This window comes from Phycodurus eques, chromosome 8, assembly GCF_024500275.1.
Source record: "Phycodurus eques isolate BA_2022a chromosome 8, UOR_Pequ_1.1, whole genome shotgun sequence".
In the NCBI taxonomy this organism is placed as follows: domain Eukaryota; kingdom Metazoa; phylum Chordata; class Actinopteri; order Syngnathiformes; family Syngnathidae; genus Phycodurus; species Phycodurus eques.
Genome location: NC_084532.1, coordinates 3,192,509 through 3,214,913, shown reverse-complemented (window position 1 = coordinate 3,214,913; position 22,405 = coordinate 3,192,509). Strand labels below are relative to the sequence as shown.

The following is a 22,405-nucleotide window of genomic DNA, read 5'->3' as shown; positions in this document are numbered from 1 at the left end:
AAAAGACCATAAAAGAATGTAAAGAAATTAATTGCTTTAAGAGTGTAATCAAGCCAAAAGACAAACCGTGAGGCAGTCAAATAGACAGACGGACAGAGAGACAGATAAGACAGACAGACAGGCAGACAAGCACACACAAAGCAAATTTATTGATATAGAGCATTTCATACACACGGTAACGCAATCTGCTTTACATGATCAAAAGCATTTTAAAGTTAAAGAGAAAAATCATAAAAACAGAAAAAAAAATGGAAAAAATACAAATACAACAACATACAGTGCAGGAAAGATGATTTAAAAGTGTAAATGTTCTAAAAAGTATGAGAAAAAAGATTAGTTTTTAACCAGAAATATAAGACATTGACACTTGGAGATGACTTCAATTCTATTGGCAACTTATTCCATTTGCTTGCAGCATAGCAGCTAAAAGCTGTTGCATGTTTTCTTTGGACTTTGTGCTTCATTATCAGATCTCAGAGTCCTACTGGGCTAATAATCCATTAGCATGTCTTTAATGTATTCAGGATGTAAACTAGTGATTTACAGAGGTGGATAGAGAAGGCAAATATTGTACTCAAGTCAGAATGCTGTTACTTTATTATAGTATGACTCAAGTAAAAGTAAAAAGTAGTGCTCCAAATAATTACTTGATTAAGAGTAAGAAAGTACTTAGTGAAAAAAATACTCAAGTAATGGGTAACTGGTGAGTAACTTCTGATTTGTTTTAAATCACACCACGAACGTCAAATAAAATAAAAAGAACTAAATAAAAAATTAAAGTACAAATTCAGATATCGCTGAGCATTATCACTTAACCTAAATCATAATAAATAAAATCTTCATAAAATAAAATCTTTGTAAAATAACAAATTAAGGCAAATTCAGCACCAAGAAATGCTCTTCTACTATATTGTTAAACAGCACAATACTGTAGGCTCAGCAGGCAGATTACAAAAACAGGAACAAGGTCGCAGTGGATTTAAGAAGTATACACACCCCTGTTCAAATGCCAGGTTTTTGTAGTTGTAAAATAATTCTGACCAAGATTACCACTACTGTGACCTAGACTGAAATTAACTTGATTGACTTGGACTTGATGCTTAACTGGCTGCCTTCTAGGGCAGGTCACCATTGCAAAAGATATGTTCTGCTTTCACCAGTCTTTTACCTGGTTAAATAAAGTTTAAATAAAATAAATGAAAATAAATCATGTTGCGCAAGGATGGACTCCCTCTGATAATGGGGATGTGGCTGTGTTCAGATTAAGTAACAGATCACATTCAAACTCATGTTTAACGGAAGTACGTACACACCTGCCAGCATTTCAATTTTTAAGTGCCTCAAACCAACAACACATGCACAGGGCTTTACAGAAACATTATTTGCTTTATTCACTAAAATGACTGACTGAAGAAGCTGTTTGCTGACCATAATTATTGTTAAAGTGCGCGAGAGAGAGTGTGAGTGAGTGAGAGAAAGAGAGCGAGAGAGAGAGAATGTGCCAAGATGCAGATTTTACAGTAACATTAGCATGAAATAGGGCTAATGTTACCATATGCACAGCCAAAACATCTGCAAGGTGTTTTCTCAAATTAGAAGCGGGCTGAAATATCCAAGTTTGGGTACTGACTAAACTACGCTGCTGTTTTTTTCGTAGTCTGTAATGTAAACACGGGTTGTGCGTGGCTGTCACAACTCACTTTGATTGGCCCGCGAACCCCCATAGAAGACTTTGTGCGCGAACATGTGATTTTGTGTCATTTGATTGGTGAACTTGAGTCAAACTTCACTGTGGTAATCACGGTGGATTGGAGCAATGACGGACGATGCGGAAGTCAAAAACGAAAGTCTAAAAATAGATTGCGTACGCAATTATTGATAAATTTAATGTAGTGAGTGGCATGTAGATCATTGTAACAAAGTAAAAGTACTGTTCTTAATATAAATACTTGAGTAAAAGTAAAAAATATACTTCATCAAAGCTACTCTGACAAGTACAATTTATCCAAAATATTACTTGAGTAAATGTAATAGAGTAAATGTAGCACATTCCTGCCCACCTCTGGTGATTTATATACCAGTAGCAGAACTTTAAAGTGTATTCTAAAGCTGACTGGGAGCCAGTTTAGAGAGTTTAGTACTGGAGTAATATGTTCTGATCTCTTTGTTCTGGTCATAACCAGACCTGCAGCATTCTGAATGAGCTGAAGCTGTTTAATGGGCTTTGGGGGGAGTCCAGTCAGAAGACAATTACAATATTCAAGCTTTCTTGAGATAAACACATGGATGAGCTTGTCCTTGTCTGCTTGGCACATGCACGCCATCATTCTGTTCTTCAGGTGGTAAAAGGCGATTTTAGTGATTGACAGTAATAGGTCAGAATCCATCAACACACCAAGGTGGCGGACATGGTCTGTGGTCTTTAAAGAGAGTGACTCCAGGTATTTACTAACAGCAATCCTCTTTTCTTTACTGACAAACCAATTATATCAGTTTTGTTGTGGTTTAATTGAAGAACGTTTTGGCTCATCCAGTTATGTTTTAGATAGTGACACAACACCTCAATTGAACTGTAGTCATCTGGAAAGACTGCTAGATATAACTGTGTGTTATCTGTGCAGCTATGCTAGTCAATATTGAGGTTCTGAAGAATTTGACGCAAGGGTAGCATAGATCCTCGCGTAGGTCCCTGCACTGTCGAGGTGTTCTAGGATGAAGTGCAGTCCCATGTTGACTGCATCATCCGCAGACCAGGCGGTTGTGGTCGCGGGTGCGGCCGGGTGGGTGTGTGGAGTGAAACTGTCCTTTTCAAATCTGCAATAGAAGGTATTCAAGTCGTTGGCTAGTGTGCTATTGTTCTCAGCTTGGGGGGATCGTCGCTTGTAATTAGTCAGCGATTGGAATGTATGCCAGACTGGCATATACAGGCTGAACAGAGGGGGCCAAGAATTCGATGAGATTGAACATTTCCAATGGTTACGAAATAACTCCTTTTCTCCAACCTGTTTTCTCCAACCTGTTCAGCAGTATGATATGATCTACTGTATCAAAAGCCGCACTGAGATCCAACAAGAGCAGAACTGACACCTTTCCTGAATGTGACACAGTGTTTTCCTGAATTTTGCGGAAAATCTATAATTAAAAGAAAACACAAAAATGATCAGAAATATCAAAGTCCTTGATGTCAACTGATAGAGGTTCAACATCTTTAGAGATTACCAGGTGTAAGATGTGACCTTGAGTGTCAGTTGGAGTCTTTACATGTTGCGAGAGATGTAAAATGTGTCCAGTATAGCAGCGAGTTCTTTGGAATTGTTGTCAACATGAATGTTAAAAGTCCGTCGTTATGACGGAATATTTGTAGTCAGTACAGATCACTGACAGCAGATCAGAAAATTCCTCCATAAATGTTCCATTTACCTTGGAGGTCTATTAATTTTTAAAACAATAACCTTTGAATTACCTTTTACTAAAACAAAAAAAAACAACAACAAAAAAACATTCAAAATAGCTAAAATCACCCAATATAATTTCTTTACATTGAAATAATGTTTGAAAAATAGCGGCATTTCCGCCTTTCATAAAATTAAAATTTGCTGAAGTTGCCTCATTTAGAATGGTATTACAGATGCTTTCAGTTAACCTTGTTTCATTTTGTAGTAAAAAATCTAGATCATAGGTTGTAATGATGTCATTAATTAACACTGATGTGTTACCCAGTGACCTGATCTTGAATAGAGCTAGTCTTGCAGAGATAACTGGAGGCAATGGTTTGTTCGGTTCACGTTATATTCACTAAGCTTGTAGCTGTAGTTTCTTTGTGCCAAATTTCTTTAACCAACTTTGTGTCCCTCGTATTTACAGGGATGAAAAATGCCTGATGTCCACAGGGGTCTGACTTAATCTGGAGAGGAATGTTGTTTATATCTTATATGCAGCCACAACTCCGCACATATCAATCTGATTCGCAGTTCCAATTCTTCATGGGTGGAGAAGGGGCCCTTCGCATCTTAATTGATGTTGGGTTCAGGCAAAATGGAATGTGAGGAGTGGATGTTGGTTTCAGGTTAGGTGGGATGAGAGGAGGTATTCCAATAACGCTCTTCATCCTGTCCGTGACATCCAATATACCATTTAGACTGGATGAGAAAGAGTGTTGCGTTCGGCCTTCCTCCAATAAGGGGTGGAGAGGTGTCGGAGACTTCAAATGCTTTCTTATCTGTGATTCCTTCTGTGTCTCGTCTTAGTTTATATACTCTGATTGTTTTGATGATGCTGCATCCTTCTGCGGCTCCTAACCTTTAGCAGGCCTTTCCTCCATCCGATAGTTTTGATGATCAACCTGACCTTCAGCAGGCCTTATCTTTTGAAGTGCGCTATTCAGTCCCAAGTTTTCCTTTTGCGACTTTGAATGCCGCACATAGTAAAACATATTTGCAGCTTGTAATGTGGCACCTTCTTTGTTTAGACAGAGACCAGCAACCTTTAAAATATGTCGCCATTCCCTAAAAATGTTGAAATTCTCAATAAAGCTCACGGAGAGAGCATTACACACTTCTTTCAGCCACCTATTTAGCACCAAAAGCCTGATGAAACGTTCATCTCTTTGACGAACCGTTGGGATAGGTCCATTGAGGAAAGAACATGTCAATATTCAAACATTGCACATTGCTTAGAAGATCAATGAAATCCCATTTCAAAAAACTATTTAGTCAGCCACCAATTGTGCAAATTCTCCCTCTTAAAAAGATCAAAGAGGCCTGTAATGTTCGTCATAGGTATACCTCACCTATGAGAGACAAAATGAGGGGGGGAAAATATCCAGAAAATCACATTGTCTGATTTTTAAATAACTTATTAGCAATTTATGGTGGAAATAAGTATTTGGTCACCTACAAACAAAAGTTCTGGCTCTCACAGACCTGTAACTACTTCTTTACGAGGCTCCTCTGTCCTCCACTCGTTACCTCTATTAATGGAACCTGTTTGAACCAGTTATAAGTATAAAAGACACCTGTCCACAACCTCAAACAGTCACACTCCAAACTCCACTATGGCCAAGACCAAAGAGCTGTCAAAGGACACCAGAAACAAAACTGTAGACCTGCACCAGGCTGGGAAGACTGAATCTGCAATAGGTAAGCAGCTTGGTGTGAAGAAATCAACTGGGGGAGCAATTATTAGAAAATGGAAGACATTCAAGACCACTGATAATCTCCCTCATCTGTGGCTCCATGTAAAATTTCACCCTGTGGGGTCGAAATGATCACAAGAACGGTGAGCAAAAATCCCAGAACCACAGGGGGGGGGATCTAGTTAATGACCTGCAGGCAGCTGGGCCCAAATTAACAAAGGCTACCTTCAGTAACACACTACGCCACAAGGGACTCAAATCCTGCAGTGCCAGACGTGTCCCCCTGCTTAAACCAGTACATGTCCAGGCCCGTCTGAGGTTTGCTCGAGAGCATTTGGATGATCCAGAAGAGGATTAGAAGAATGTAGTATGGTTAGATGAAACCAAAACACAATGCGAGAGCATGCTGTGACAATGCGAGAGATTGCGTGATTTCCGAAGACGAAAAACATGGCGGCGCACCTTGCATTGTCTTGAAAAAAAAAACATCTATTACAAGATAAAAGTATTTTTCAATGGCGTATGGTTGCTTTGGTCTTTTATCTTTTCCTTCGCCAGAACTGCAAACAGCGTTGAGGAGAGCCACTTGTCATCTGGGCAGCTACGTCACCGCCGCGTATCTTGTCATGGAGGATCCGAGCCATCCTGTTCAGCTGTCGCTGAAGAGGAAAAAAAGATGATTCTTCCACTTCAACTGAGGATTTACTTCATTAGACAGAGATACAGACAAGTGTCCTCCTTTCATTCGACAAGAAATTGTCAATTGAACTTGGATTTGCTTCGCCAGGAGATCGCCGAACTCAGAAAGATTGGAATTCACGCAAAAACAAGTGAACATACTAAGATGAGATAATACTGCGCTTCGATCAAACATGATGTAAATGTCAGCAGGATTACAAACTTAGACTGGAATAAAAACTCATGAAAGAAACTACGTTGGACATTCAATCAAGAAGCATGTGCGACAATCTCCTTTTCTCCGGCATTCAAGAAAATGCTCCGGAAGACTCCAAGGAGCAGATTAAAAAGTTTATGATGTCCGCGCCCAACATACAGCAATATATAGTCAACAAGATTATTTTTCCCCGTGTCCACCGATTGGGAGGCCCTCGTCCAGGAAACAGACCACGTCCCATCATTGCAAAGTTTGAACACTTTCAGCAAAATGTATTTGTAAAATCCAAAGGTCGGGAGCTCAAAGGGACTTTGTTTGGAATGAACGACCAGTTCCCCAAGAAAATCAACGAAAGGCCTAACATTTTGTACCCGTTGATGAAGGATTACCGCGACAAAGGCAAACGAGTGTGGTTAGTTGTCGACAAGTAATATGTCGACAGCCAACTGTTTCGTGATGCCAACGCCACGCCCTGGCTCTTCTAGATAAGTACTTCTTTTGATCTGTTGTCGTTATGAATTGTCAAAAGTGGATTGTATTTTGTTTCATTCTTTCCACTTTTGCTTCGATAAACAAAAACGGAATCATGCATGTCACCAGCATGAATCCTCACTCCTATCTCTCTGCTTTCCTGCTCTGCTTGTTTCCACAGACACTAAACACACAAGTCGCTCAAAACTCTTCTTGCGCAACACAAACCACCACCGCACACCATATTATCCCCTTGTCACGGTTTGTTACCTATGTTCAGTGTTTTTTCGGTACCCTTCTATGTACCCTGTCTTTGCAGTACTTAAATATAGCATCTCTATCACCCTCTCTAAATAACATTCGTCAACACAATACTAAAAAAATCTCCCGAAAACTGTCAAAAAATTATGATCCACACACCCATTATATGTCACACTTAACATTTGTGTCTTGGAATGTCAATGGCATTCGATCACAGGCAAAGAGAATTAAGATTATGGATTATACCACTAAATTTAAAACAGACCTCCTCCTATTACAAGAAACGCACCTTACTAACTCAGAAGAAAAATGTCTCGACTCTAATTTCACTCAGGTTATCTCAGACTTTTATAACTAGACAAAGAGGAGTCTCAATAGTCCCTCAAAGACTACTGTTTACAATAAATAGTACAGTAGCAGATCCAGAAGGCCGATATATAATTATACATGCTACAATAATTAACAAGCTTTACACAATAGTCAATGTATACGCTCCAATTAAAGATTAGCCAGCCTTTTTTCACGTGCTCTTTTCACACTTGTTAAAACTTGTCAGCCAATTCTGTAATTATTATGTGAGGTGATTTTAACCTTACGCTAAATCCCCTAATAGTTCGCTCAAATCTCAAAAATAGCAATCAGCCAGAATGCTCCAATATACTAGAGCAGTATATGGATGACTTTGGTCTTGTTAACATATAGAGGCTGAAAAACTGTACAAAAAGAGACTACACATTTTCCTCGTCAGTTCACCTCTCTTTCTCAAGAATAGATTAATTTCTTTCAACCAATTCGGCAGCTCAAAGAATTACCTTTGTCTTTGTTTCTCTTCCTTCTAGAAACTTTGTTCTGTTCGACTGATCAAGTTTGATTCTCAATAAACCTCAATTATAATACCACAGCGGAAGCTTAAAAACTCCACTGTGACACAGTAAAACTCTTCCGGCATAAAAGGGATACATATTTCCCATTCTGCTTGACCTAACAGCCGAACAGGACAAAAAAAAGTCACATAGCTTTCAAAGCACAATCTTAGCGGTGGTGTTTCGAAAAATGAGCGAAAACAGGAGCTTTTAAATTAATAAAAGCAATCGATCGCGGGTAGACGCAATAGTTTAGCCCCTCTGCTCGATAGCTGGAAGCTAGCGGGAGGGGGCGCTGTGAGCGTTGCTTATGATGCTAACTACTGTTGCTAGGCTAAGCGCGGATGCCAGGCGTAACTTTGGAGGAAAGCTGGCATAAAAAGCTTCACAGCAAGACACAGCACACAGCGGTGCTACAGACAGTTTTTTTTATTTCAAAAGTTACAACCATCGTTTGAACAGAAAGCCTGAGCACGTGTTCATTAGTAGTTTACTAGCGATTAGGTGGCTAACGGCTCTTGGACGGGTCCGCAGGTTACGTAGTGACACAAACATCCTTTTGGTGCCGCCCGAGGACTGCAATCAAGCATGCACAACGATTCACAGCCACGAAGAAGAAAATCAAAGTGGTGACCTCACGATGACGCCACGTGGAATCTTCCACACAAAGCAAAAATGATGACCGTCATGGACGCCGCATGCTCTAACCCACACAAAGAGCAAGTTTATGAAACCTGTTGCAACAAATGCAAGCTTATGAAACCTGTTGCAAAAAAGGCGAAAACAACAAAATTGTGGTCATGTAACAGACGAAAACAACAAAGTCGTGGTCATGCAACAAAGGTGAAAACAACAAAGTTGTAATTACGCAACAGAGGCGGGAAGTTTCCCTATATAAGTGAGAGAGAGAGACGTAGACGGAGATCCACTCCAAGTGGTGACCGGCATACGAGACCAGAAGCTTCTGTCTTCTGTAAGTGTGATTTTGTCTATGTAATAAAAATCCTGTGCTAAACTCCCACCAACTCGCCTTGCTGATTAACTCCGATTCTCTTGAACACAACCGGGAACGAGACGTCTGTCCCGAGGCGCCTGGGGCGACCCAAAAGCGGACAAGAACTGCATGGAGGAATGGGTCAAAATACCAGCAACAGTGTGTGAAAACCTTGTGAAGATTTACAGTAAACATTTTACCTCTGTCATTGCCAACAAAGGGTATATAACAAAGTATTGAGATGAACTTTTGCTATTGACCAAATACTTATTTTCCACCATAAATTGCAAAGAAATTCTTTAAAAATAAGAATGTGATGTTGTTTCTCTCATTTTGTCTCTCATAGGTGAGTTATACCTATGATGAGAATTACAGGCCTCTCACCTTTTTAAGTGGGAGAACTTGCATAATTAGTAGCTGACAAAATACTTTTTTGCCCCACTGTATATTACTCCAATGGAAGATACACTAGAATGTGTAACTGTAAATGAAAAAATGCCTACTGTTGAGGATGACTTCCAAGCGTTGGGTCATTGATTCCTCGACTCTTTCAGCACCGTCTGAATCCTGCCTCTGATGGATCGCTGGAACACATAATAATAAATCATCATAATGACAATAATAATGGGTTTTAAAAGGACAAATGGAATGAATCCAGTAAAAATAAAACATTTGAAAGGGAAAAAAATTACACAATTACAAGTCAGTGCAAAAAAAAAATTGCTTCAGGAAAATTCCATATTTCACAATAAAAATGCCCAAGCAAAAAGTGCTGATGGCAGATTAAAGTCACACGATTTCTACTTAGTTGATTATGAAAACACTGGACCCCTCTGTATATAAAACATTTGAAAGGAAAAAAATTACACAATTACAAGTCAGTGCAAAAAAAAAATTGCTTCAGGAAAATTCCATATTTCAAATAAAAATGCCCAAACAAGAAGTGCTGATGGCAGATTAAAGTCACACGATTTCTACTTAGTTGATTATGAAAAAACTGGACCCCTCTGTGTACAAAACATTTGAAAGGGAAAAAATTACACAATTACAAGTCAGTGCAAAAAAATAATTGCTTCAGGAAAATTCCATATTTCACAATAAAAATGCCCAAGCAAAAAGTCCTGATGGCAGATTAAAGTCACACGATTTCTACTTAGTTGATTATGAAAAAACTGGACCCCTCTGTGTATAAGTTACTACGTAGGTATAACCTTTCCCCTGTGCTGACTTTACGAGAGCAAGTCATCTAACTAAATCCAGAGTTTCGTGCTCTTTAGACATGTAAAATCCTTTGACAGATAACGAAAAACTGAAATGTTTCAACTACCGGTACTTTATGTGAGAAATAACATTTGGAAAAATAGGAGGCATTGATTCCGAAAAAGACTTGTCAGGGAGGTCAAGGGAATAAGAAATTCTCAGATGGCTTATACAGTAGGAATCATTTAGTATGGAGTCCTCTTATGAGGGAGAGGGAATTTGAAAAGGGGGAATGGGGGGATCAAACAGAAAGAGGGCAAGTGAATGGTGTGGCTCACCCAGTGAATAAATAAATGGTGTGCAGCAGTGGGCCGCTGGGTGCTGAGAGCTGCTCTGTGGGTTTATTGACAAAGGGGTGGAGAGTTGGGGAAGGAGACGTTCTACATACTTGTGAAGCGATTCAAATATGCAATAATTTCAAAAATGGGGTTAAAAGACAGAAACATGGGGGGGAACCGTCCACTCATTCCTCTTCTCTCTTTCTTCCCTTCCACTACAATACAGACTGTTAGCAAAGCTTGGAGACAGCAGAGCAAAGAGACGGGGCAGAGCTCTTCAAATAAATAAATGGGTCCATTCTGACAGAAGCCTCAAGGCAGAGACTGAAGTGGAATTTTTAAATCGGTATGGATGTTTGTGGCCCTTTCATGCACCCCTCACTTCTTGTCTACGAGGCCCCCCGCCTCCAAAAAAAGTTACCAAAACAAATTGGGACAAAAGAGGCAGATATAAATAGCGTATATGACAAGGACAAAAGTATTGCAAAACTGTGCTCCAAATCATGAACCATATGCTGTACTATTAACCGTTACAGAAATATTAACACAGAATTTTGGTCGTTACCATTGCTGTTTAATATGAATTGGGTGGTGGTGTAATAAAATTTACTAAGCACTGTATTTTGAACAATTTTCAACGAAGGCATGGTTGGATTACTTTTTTTTTTGCATATTTTATGCAAAATATTTTAGCACACTGAAATGTGTCAGTTCATCAAGCCAATTTCAATATTACAAAAAGACAACCCTGGCAAATACAAAGTGCAGTTTCTACATAATGATTTTATTGCCATCCATCCATTTTCTTTACCGCTTATCCTCACTAGGGTCATGGGCTGCTGGAGCCTATCCCAGCTATCCTCGGGCGAGAGGCGGGGTAAACCCTAAACTGGTCGCCAGCCAATCGTAGGGCCCATAGAAACAACCATTCGCGCACACATTCACTCCTACTGTCAATTTAAGAGTCTTCAATCTACCTACCACGCATATTTTTGGAATGTGGGAGGAAACCGGAGTGCCCGGAGAAAAAACACACAGGCACAGGGAGAACATGCAAACACCACACAGGTGGGGCTGGGGATTGAACTGAACTGAACTGTGAAGAACTGTGAGGCAGATGTGCTAACCAGTCGTGCACCGTTCCGGCCATTATTTTATCTATCAATGGCAAATATCTCAACCTTTGTAACGCTATGTGAAAAACCAATTGCCCCCCCATGTTAAATCATGAGTTAACGGTGAAAAAACTGTTCAATTTCTCTAGTCATACCCAGCCCTCATAACCGCCAAATATGATTTGTTTTGTTGAATCAAGAAATAACTTAGACAATGTGAGGTAGGTAACAAGATATAAAAAAGAAATGCATCTTGACCCGATCCAAAGAAATTCACGCCAACCCTAACAAATGAGAAACGATTGATATCTATCCATTAGGAAAAAAATTACAAAGCCATTTCCCAGGCTTTGGGACTCCAGTGAACCACGGTCAGAGCCATTACACACAAACTGAGACCACTGGCAACAGTGGTGAACCTTCCGAGAAGGGGTCGCGATCCAAAAATTACCAAGCGTACAAAATTAACATGAGAAGGACATCTAAAGAACTGCAGGCTTGAGTTAAGGCCAGTGTCGATGACTCAACTATAAGAAAGACACCGGGCAAAAATGGCATCCACAAGAGAGTTCCAAGGCTCGTCTCACATATCCCAAGAAATATCTTGATGATCCCTATGATTTTGAAAAAATATTCTGTGGACTGTTGAACCAAAAGTTAAAACTTTTTACAAGGTGTGCGGCCTGTCACATCTGGTGTAAAAATAACACAGTTGATCAAATAAACATCATGTCGCAACAGTTAAAGTAAAAATGGTGGTGGAAGTGATGGTTTCAGGATCAGGACAACTTGCTGTGAGTAATGGAACAATTAATTCTGCTGTCTATCAGAAAACCCTGCAGGCGAACTTTGGGGGAGAGCTTGCCTCATTCAACGGGAAGTGTGGCCTTAACGAGCTGTATTGTCAAAAGACGAGTGAACGACTGATTGGTATGTAGGACGGTTGTTTCACCAACCACACTGGGCAACAACAACACTCTATTGTTGACCACCCCCAGGGAACACTTACCGTAATTCCTTGTGTATAATGCACATTTTTTCCCCAAAAAAAATTGTCAAAAAAGTTTTTATTGCGCTTTATACATAGATATAAGGGAAAATTGGAAAAACTTTTTTTTTTTTTATAAATGTATGCTACATTCTAAAGGTTATGAAAAAGCTGTACACTTTCATTCCAATATGCCACCGCCAACTAGAGCTTATGAGAAAGGTGTAGTACACTTTCTTTCTAATATGCCACCGCCACCTACAGGTTATGAAAAAGGTATAGCCTACACTTTCATTCCAATATGACAGGGTACGTATGGCTGCATATATGTACAGTTGTGGTCATAAATTTACATACCCTGGCAGAATTTGTGAATTATTATTATTATTATTTTTTTTTAAATATGACTGAACGACAACCATCATTAATTTCTTTATGGTTATGTTTTGTTTAATGATAATGCTTTTCTGAAACGCTTGACAATTTAATTTGAATCCCATTAATGTAAAATTGTGTCTTTCGCCTGGCCCTTCATGTTTTCTTTAAATAATTTTACCCATCTTACAAATTCTGCCTGGGTAATGAAACATATGAGCACAACTGTGTTTTCTCATTTAATCAATAAAAGTAGGGCTGTGAATTTAATAAGAGAAAGTAAATAAAAAAACTATTTTGTGTTCCAATAAAGTGCTTAACTTAAATTATTTAAAAAAACTAACATAATACAGATAATACTTAGTTTTGATCATATGGGAAGAAGCAAAATCATACATTGTAAAAATGCATTATACATAGGTAGTAAGGGTTTTCCAGAATTTTGAGGTCAACTTTGAGGGTTGCATATTATGCATGGTGGCGCATTATACGCGAGAAATTACGGTACTTTTTCACATAGGGAAAGATGAGTTTGGATCCACCCCCTTAATAAATAAAAACATCATGGTAAAACAGTATATTTAATTGGGTTGTCTTTATGAGATTTACGATTGGTTTGGTGACATCTAAGTGTGATAAGTATGCCCCCAAAAAATCTGACAGCTGCTCAGGGGAGGGCAAATCCAAAATTCCATTGTCAGTTCTTGTAGATATAATAAAATGGCCCAGTATTCCAACACTTTAGCACATAGTGTGTACACGGGAGAGAATAAGACAGAACACACAGGAAGACTACCAAACACACACATGAAAAGAGAGCATGTCTGCCTTATATCTATACAGTCTCCTTTTGCCCTATTGCCAGCTGTGTGTCCTCTGCCTGTGTGACACTAAAAGGCTGATGACGTTACATCTAACCTAAACATGAGGTCAAGCTTTGGATAACAAAGTCAGCCACAACTTGAGGAAGAGCTCCAGCTCCTGCTTCACTTCCTGGAACTATTGAGGACAAAAACGAATATGAATAAAAACACAGTGTCCCTGGTTTCTAAAGCTGGAGATGTTTTGACTCCTGTCGGGGCTGAGGCTCAGGGAACTGGCCCTGGGAATCGGACATTTTTGGAACACGGTCACTGTTCTGTTTCCTGCATCGCTTGGAGACTTCCTTTTGACACAACAATGCAAAATCTCAAATTCCAACATTTCACAAACAACAAAGCTGGACAGACTATCAGTCAGTCATTCAGCCAGAGCAGCTCTGTCTCAGAGGTGTGGCCCCATGTGAAATTGAGGTTTGCGAGATCCTACAGTCACAATGTCCCAAACCTTCCCTCTCTTTCACCACTCGCCATTGAGGGGTATACAGCATTTCTTTATTTCAGAACATGTCCTACTGGCATCAACCAAAATATTTAGCTTCATAGACTATTCCTTTGCTCTTTTTCATAATAAAATAAAACTAGTCAAAAGATTTTCTGACGTCTATACTGGTAAGGATGAAGAAAATATTCACTAGCCACTACAATGGTGGTCTTAAAAGCTACATTCCTTACTACCTTATTGGAGCATTCATTCTTCATACCAAGTCTCAAAGACCATGTAACCTGATTAAATATATGTTACTTTAAGGCCCAAAATCTGCCTGGCTTCAACTTCAAATGTTAACAGAAGCTGAGCAACCACAACAGCACAGTAATAACACACTTGCAATGACAGTAACGTACTTTTGTGTTAACTGAGGAGCAATTCAGTTAGCAATTGTACACCCATTAACACCAAAATGTTAGCAGGGAAAATACAGTGCCGTGAACAAGTATTGGCCCCTTCTCAAATTCTTATATTTTGCATAGATTCCCCACTTTATTCTTGAAGATCAACAAACAAATGTAAATATCAGACAAATATAACCCAAGTTAACTTAAAATGCCGTTTTGAAACAGTGACTTCAGTGCTTTGCGTGTTTGTGTTTTGGATTGTTATCCTGCTGCAAAACCAAAGTGCGCTAAAGCTTGCAGTCACAAACTGACGGCTGAACATTCTCTATGGGCTAAAATATGTGCCACCAGGAATTTTATTTGAATTTACAAACTGAATTTGAAAAACATGATTTGAATTTGTATTAACTGAAGTCCAATAAACCTGAAAGTGAATGTAAGAATTTTTATCCACAATGAAAATTGTAATATATTTTCACATTCACATTGATCATTTCAGATTCAGTTTGACAAATTCAATTTCAAATTAGCTGTGACAGACATCAGGGAACTGTAAGGCATAGCAATCGATCGGCGATACACAGATCTAGTCTTCGGCCAATCAGCGCCTTCGTTTTTTACCACGTGACAGGGATTCTCCAGGAAGTCACATTTTCTAACCGGCGACAGTATTTTCACCTTTATACCACCTTTCCTTAACCTTTGTGGAATGCATCATATGGTCAAAAAGAGATTAAAAGGTGCTTAGGAAGCACTGTTTGTTTTCTCTATGTTCAGTGTTTGTTTGTTACCCTTCTATGTACGCTGGCTTTGCAGTACTTACATATAGCATCTTTATCACCCTCTCTAAATAACATTTGTCAACACAATACCAAAAAATCTCCCGAAATCTGTCAAAAAAACAACAACAAAGAATGCATCGTATCAAATCTATTTAAAATTATGACAGACGCACCCATTATATGTCACACTTAACTTTTGTGTCATGGAATGTCAATGGCATTCGATCGCAAGCAAAGAGAATTAAGATTATGGATTATACCACTAAATTTAAAACAGACCTACTCCTATTACAAGAAACGCAACTTACCGAGTCAGAAGAAAAATGCCTCATTGACTCTAATTTCACTCAGGTTATCTCGGCCTTTTACAAGTGTAGACAAAGAGGACTCTCAATACTAGTCCATTAAATACTACTTTTTACAATGAATAGTACAGTAGAAGAATTACCCCCAAAATACATCCAATCATCATCAGCGACCATGCACCAATTTATCTCAATCTAAAAGTTGAATCAAGTTTGGGACCCCCACCAACATGGCACTTCAACACGTCCCTATCGAAGGATCCGGATTTTGATTCTTTCATGAGGAAGGAATGGGATGAGTTTTTGAAATTCAATTACTCCCCAATCATATCCCTAACTCTGTTGTGGGAAACCGGGAAAGCTGTATTGAGAGGTCGAATCATATCATACTCTTCGTATAAAAAAGAATTAAATAAAAAAATAAAAAATTGGAAAATGGAATTCAGGGGGAAAAAATTAAACACCTCACAGAAGAATATGCAATTAATCCGACAGTTACGCTTAGAAACCAATTTAAAAAGGAAAAACATCAATTACACGTTATCTTATCAAAAAGAACTGATTTTCTACAACAGTTAAACACTAACTTTGAGTACAGTAATAAATCAGGAACATTCCTTGCGAACCAACTTCAGCGCAATAAAGAAAAGTCATTAATTACAGCCATTCAAGATTAAAACGGCAACTGTACACAGTCACCGCAAGAAATAAAAAATTTTTTTACAATTATTATAGCAGCTTATAGGTATCTTCGAACAACCGAGACACAAAAATAAATTGAAACTTTTATTAAGGATCTAAAAATTCCTCAATTAAATACACAAATTAAAGAGAGCCTTGATGTTCCTTTAACCATCACAGATATAACACATTAAAAAATGTGCAATCGGGACGAGCGCCTGGCCCGGACGGAATCCCCGTTGAATTAATAAAACATTTCTGGCCAATAAATAGCGCCTCTATTTCTCAGAACAGTCAAGGAGATAAACGATAAAGGTCAAATTAGTAGCCATATGAACACAGCTTCAATTCCAGCTTTGCCAATATAATAAACAATATTGTGCCACTAGGGTCACTATGCATCAGTTAGGCTGTGTCGGCCACAGGTCTAGTCTATTCATAGTACACTCCTTCCTCCAGCCGTGCAAACTGTACATTTCCCTTTTAAGCAGCGGGCACACAGTAGGCACGCTCAGTCAAAATGTAAGAATGACTGTGCATTGTTCCCACTGGTCGTATTGGGTCTGTTATCAGCTTCATCAATTCTAATATTCTGTCTTACATTGTATTGCACAGCTCTGTTTATTTGGATACAGCCCCTAACTATTCAAAACATTGCCTTTCTCCCAAATGGGGCACAAATACACGGAAAGCAATAATAATAATGACAGAGCTAGAAAGTGTGCATATAAATAGCCCAAGGAAGTAACTGAGTGGCTACAGGGGAAGAAAAGAGTAAACAATCAAAATGTACGAATGACAAGCTAAGGCAACGTTTACACTATGTTCCCGGGGGCCATGGCAGCCCTGTTTCAGGTCACCATGGACAAAACGGGATGGTCATGAGATAAGGCGGGGGACGGACAGGCAGATGTGACAGATCGTGATTGCCGTGGATGCCCGATCAGATGCTTAAATTGTGAAAACATTTGCTATGGCAGTCACAATGGAGATGAGAAACACAGTCGGCCGTAGTAAAACGGGGGGCACGCAAGTAAAGCTGACAGTACGTAACACAATGTATCAAAACTGGACAGAAAAACATTATTATGATTCATGTTGTTGTTCTGCAACTTCTGCTTCAACTTCCTTCTGTACTTCTGCTTTGCTATCCTGAGCTGCACTCTAGTTCCTTTTGCACACACTTAAGATTCAGGAGATTACCATCATTTAAGGCCTTCTTCTGGTTCAGAATACTCTTCATGTCACTTGTGATCTCGGGGTACTTATTTGCAAAGGTGCATACATTTCCAATAGGAACAATAACATCCATACTAAAGTTAATGTAGTCAGTAGGACAGTCCGCCACCTCCTACATGATCCCACAGTGAGACCCCTGCAGTAAATCCCATTCTGTTCTTCTCAAGCAGTCTTTCAGAATCTGCTCGGTTTCCACCGAAGACCTCCTGAATGAGTTGGGTCATAGTGGGTAATCTCCTAACCCTTGGTTTTGAGAGGGTGTGGTTTGCTTTCCCCAGCGCAGGCGGTGGAATGGCACTGTATGGATCTTTAAAGGGAAACTAAACCCCACATTTTGGGAGGCAAGAATACGTATGTGACAATAATAGTCAAAACACGTTCGTGGAATGAGAATTAAACAGAATAAGTGATCAATCTCCATCTATCACAGGGGGCCGCCATGTTGGACAAGTCACCTTCTGCTGTCGATCAAAATGAATGTCACAACTACTCTCACGCTTTGCTTCCACTATATGCGGAATGTCACATGGCCAAACCCAGAACACACTCCCTTTGTATGCTGTAATACCAAGCATAACTATGGGTTGATGACATGATGGTTTCAACCTGAACTTGTGAACATTTTGTTTCACCACCTTTTGCTCATGTACATAGGAGTGTGCCCACCTTCTGTTTTTCACAGGCTTTGTCTTATCTGTATGAACTTGTTGAGCTACAGTGAAGTATCATCATGTTAGCAACCGGGATGTTTGCCATTAGCCGTGGCAAAGCACCGTTAATTGCGGTCCCTTAGGATCCTGTCGTTTTTTTGTCTATTTATTTATTTTTTTACCAGCGTAGCCAGTCTGTCGATCTTATTGAATTCCATATCCATAGCCTAGAAAAATCAGTACAGTACAATAGCTATAAGATCTATAGGTGAAACTAAAATTTTAACTAAAACCTCATCTACACAGGATAAAAAGTCAACACATCCCTGGTTTAAATGCCCTTTCTCCTCTCGAAAAGATTTCATTTTTTCCCAATTGAATTGTAAAGGTTATAAGGTCATAATACTGAAAAAAGTTTGAAATTATTTATCATGGCTTTTTTTTTATATTGCAAAAACTTGGCATTTGAACAGAGGTCTGTAGACTTTGTATTTTCAGTGTTAAAACTTAAAAACCACTGGAAAGGTTGACACTAGCGTCTGCACCAGAAGAGGACAAATCTATGAAAAGTATAGGCGGCTATTCCCTCTGTGTCTCTTTTGAAGGTTGGTGGGGCATAAACACAAGAGCTCTTTGAGAGCAGAGAAGGGCTAATAGTTAGAATTTTTTGAAAGTATGTACCAGTGTATAAATGGCTCCCTATTTAGCGCGATCCAACTTCACATCAAAAGGACTTAATCGTTCTCACCTGCCAGAGCGTCCTGAGCCTCAAAGAAAGTACTGAGTCCTCCTTTTACATAGGCCAGACTCCCCTCATTCTTCTTGTTGGCCTGCTTTTTCAGATTGCTGGCAGCAATCTTTAACTGCTCGAAACTAGGAAACAACAACAAAAACATGTTTTTCATTCATTTGTCACGTCTTCCATTTGTCATCTGTTAATTGTGAGTAAAAAAATTATAATTATCGGGTTGTACCACAAAGCATTTAAATTGTTTTGCACTTTGTCATTTATGGAATCAGATTTGTGCCCAAAAAATGCTGAACTGAGAATAACATTTCTGAATAAAATTAAACACTTTATAACCAGTAGGGCTTAAAGACAGAACTAGCATAAAAGGGAAGCACAAATCCTAAATAACTTTTTTTGCAAGAGCTTGAATATATAAAATACGTACTTTTAAACTTAGCCAGTCTTTCTTACTAGGTGTTGACAAAAAGAAAATCGTTACATGTTAAGAAATGTTTTCTTTTGTGTTAATTTCAATGTTAAATTTGTATTCATATCAAATGTTTTCCCCCTCTGAAATAATTTTGTTTTGAAGGAAAATAAGCATTAGGATACATGTATGTAGATTTAAAATGTATACTGTATATGTGTGTGTGTGTTTGTGTGTGTGTTTGTGTGTCTGTATTTATTTTTGTAAATGATTACTATTAGAAACATCGAGAGTAGTATGCCTTGGTAAAAATAAGAAGGTATTTAAAAACAGATCATTTCCAAGCCTACACTTTAGTCTCCTTTAACTTCTGTCTTGGGCTACCTTCCGGTGCACTCTTCCCTAGTCGGCTTTTTCTGGTGTGACAATTAGCAAACAGTCTCCTATGTGCCCAAAAAATTCAGAGTGAATGGTCCCGGCTTCAAGCCTCGGTTTGTTTGAAGTTTTCATTGGTCTAATCTGATTAACCTTACTGTCTTTCAGCCAATGGAGCAACCTCTCCAGGATCACAACACTGATGCTGACCCAGATGATAGGGTGGTGGTGGCCAGATATGCCTTGCCCCCTGTCCAACCATAACGTTCATGTCCTTCATGGATTCATAAATCCCATCACGTCGACCTTGTTTGAACAGGAACTCTACATTCAGACACTCGATCTTATGCGAAGACTGAGTGAAGTGAAAAGGACTTTTTTTTTTCTGAGGCATTTGTGAACATGATCCAGTATTAAGTTTCAAGTAGTATAAACTTTCAAGATTTTCTTTGAAGGTAATTTTTCCAAAGCTAATATTTTGTACATTCAGTACCTGTTTTGATACGGTAAGTGATGCTAACACAATAGCAATGTATACATTCATTTTCTACACCGCTTATCCTCACTAGGGTCACAGGCGTGCTTGAGCTTATCCCAGCTGACTCTGGGCGAGAGGCGGGGTACAACGTGAACTGGTTGCCAGCCAATCGCAAGGCACATATAAACAAACAACCATTTGCACTAACATTCACATCTACGGGCAATTTAGAGTCTTCAATTAACCTACCGTGCATGTTTTTGGGATGTGGGAGAGAAAACCCACGAAGGGACAGGGAGGACATGCAAACTCCACACAGGCCAGGCCGGATTTGAACCCAGGTCCTCAGAACTGTGAGGCAGATGTGCTAACCAGTTTCACTGTGCCGCCCAATTTATTATTTCATGTTAAAATATACTCAATGCTCAGTGTATTTCCTTGTCTGACTTCCTGTCTGGGTTGCCATATTCTGTTCAGCTTGACATGACCTTGCAATGAAGGACCTTTTCTGCATTGCGTAACTTTTTTTATTTTACAATTAAATACATATATAAACACAATGCATTGTTACTTTATTGTTACATTCATGGTCAAAGTAGACAGTTATCCTTAAGGTTTGTCGGTCTGCATGAAGAAGATGCCACTTTATCACTCCTGTGACATTGAATGCATCGTCATCCTCTGATGTTCCATCTGGGAAAATTCGAAATTAAGGCCGTGGGACACAAAAAGAAAGAGATGTGCTATTACTTGACTGTTGATTGATGGAGGCCTTAGTTGACCAAGATACATCCATGCATTAGAGTTGTTTCCCGCAAACACTAAATTATTTCAGAGGGGAAAACATTTGATATGAATACAAACTTAACATTGAAATAAACCCTCAGATAATAGAAAGGTTTGTGTATCTATTTTTTTATTTTTTTTTTGTCAACACCTTGTAAGAAAGACTGGCTAACTTTAAAAGTAGATATTGTATATAATCAAGTTTTTGCAGGAAATCCTCCAAGTTATTTAGGATTTGTGCTTTGCTTTTATGCTAATTCCGTCTTTAAGCCGTACTGGTTATAAAGTGTTCAGTTTTATTCAGTAATGTAAGCTTAGTTCATCAAAAGAAGATAAAGAAATGTGGCCAATGGCCATATAGTAAGCAGTATGGACGAGTCAGTATGGTAGCCAAAGTTAGCAATATAGCTCACACTTATTAGCTGCTAAATTGTTGATTTTGTGGCTGTGCCATTTTCTGTGGCTGTGCGCAACATCTTACTAACATAATGTTACAACATCACTACTTCCTAGTAAAGCATTGACAACATATATGATCGATACTTACACTTCCTGAAGGTGATTTAAAATTGAATCATTCTTGTCGTTGACTCATCTCGGTGTGACACGAAAAGAAAAATTGCATCCGGGGGCATTAGCTGTCACTCAAAAAGAATTAGCCAACGAGTACGCGTTCCTCATAAAGCCCGACCACCCGAGAGGGCTGTGCCAAAAATAAAACGCAAAAAGTCAGGCAGCAGCAGTGCAGAAATTGGAACATAAGCTAAGTCAGGCAGCGCAAACGCAAATATTGTCATCGGAAGCTAAAAATATTTTCATTGCAAGTAATAACTTTTTTTTTTTTTTTTTTTTTACTTGAGATAGATTATATCTCTCAATGTCTTATTTTTTGCTTGCAATTCAAGAGGTTTTGTTTTGATAGTCTTGTTTTTTGTTTGCAATTTGAAAACTTTTGTGTGATTCTTTTTGGAACAAATCTGATTCCATAGTCATAAACATTTTTAAATTGTTACTTTAAACATTGCCTGTACAAGTAAATTTAGGTTTGGTGACAGTTTGACCCTGAAAGACATTCAATTCAGTTCAATTTCGATTTTGACCTGTGGAGGTGAGAGGCTATCAACATTTCAACAGGCTGTCCCCAAAACAATGACCAATTTTGATTCCACTGTATCTCAGTAAAGTATGCATGTTTGGTAGCTGTAGCAATGACAAAAGAGTGACCAAGTAACATCCTGGCAATGAAGATAATTAATGAATGCGATGTTTTTGACTTGAGGATAAACGGTGTTAAATGGTGTTAAATCTGTCCAATGATCTTGTTTTGTATTGCGTTTTACAAAAAATTAAAAACAAGTTTATTTCCTTGCTTCTGACACATTGGACAGAAATAATTTGCATAAAACGGAATTCACAGAGTTCCACAAGGATTGCCTAAAATGCGAAAATTAAAACCAAAACTTGAGAGATGCTGCAGCTGAAGCCAGCAAACAATGAGGAAATAGCAGTCGCTACAACCCACTTGCCACATTTAGAATTGGAAATATATACAGAATGACTTAAAGCACATATACCGTACACCACATACAGCACATAAAAAGAT

General features: G+C 38.8%; 1 protein-coding gene across 5 annotated transcripts in view; it reads right to left on the bottom strand.

Annotated features, from left to right (window-relative positions):
* The window catches only part of exoc2 (exocyst complex component 2), a 126,854-nt gene that overhangs the window by 62,914 nt on the left and 41,535 nt on the right, over positions 1-22,405 (bottom strand). For all 5 annotated transcript variants that reach the window (XM_061682859.1, XM_061682861.1, XM_061682862.1 and 2 more), the window contains exons 6-7: positions 18,755-18,879; positions 9,122-9,202 (exon numbers count right to left, since the gene is read on the bottom strand). In XM_061682859.1, coding sequence (XP_061538843.1) covers positions 9,122-9,202; positions 18,755-18,879 — 206 coding nt within the window. The remainder of the gene's footprint in view (positions 1-9,121; positions 9,203-18,754; positions 18,880-22,405) is intronic.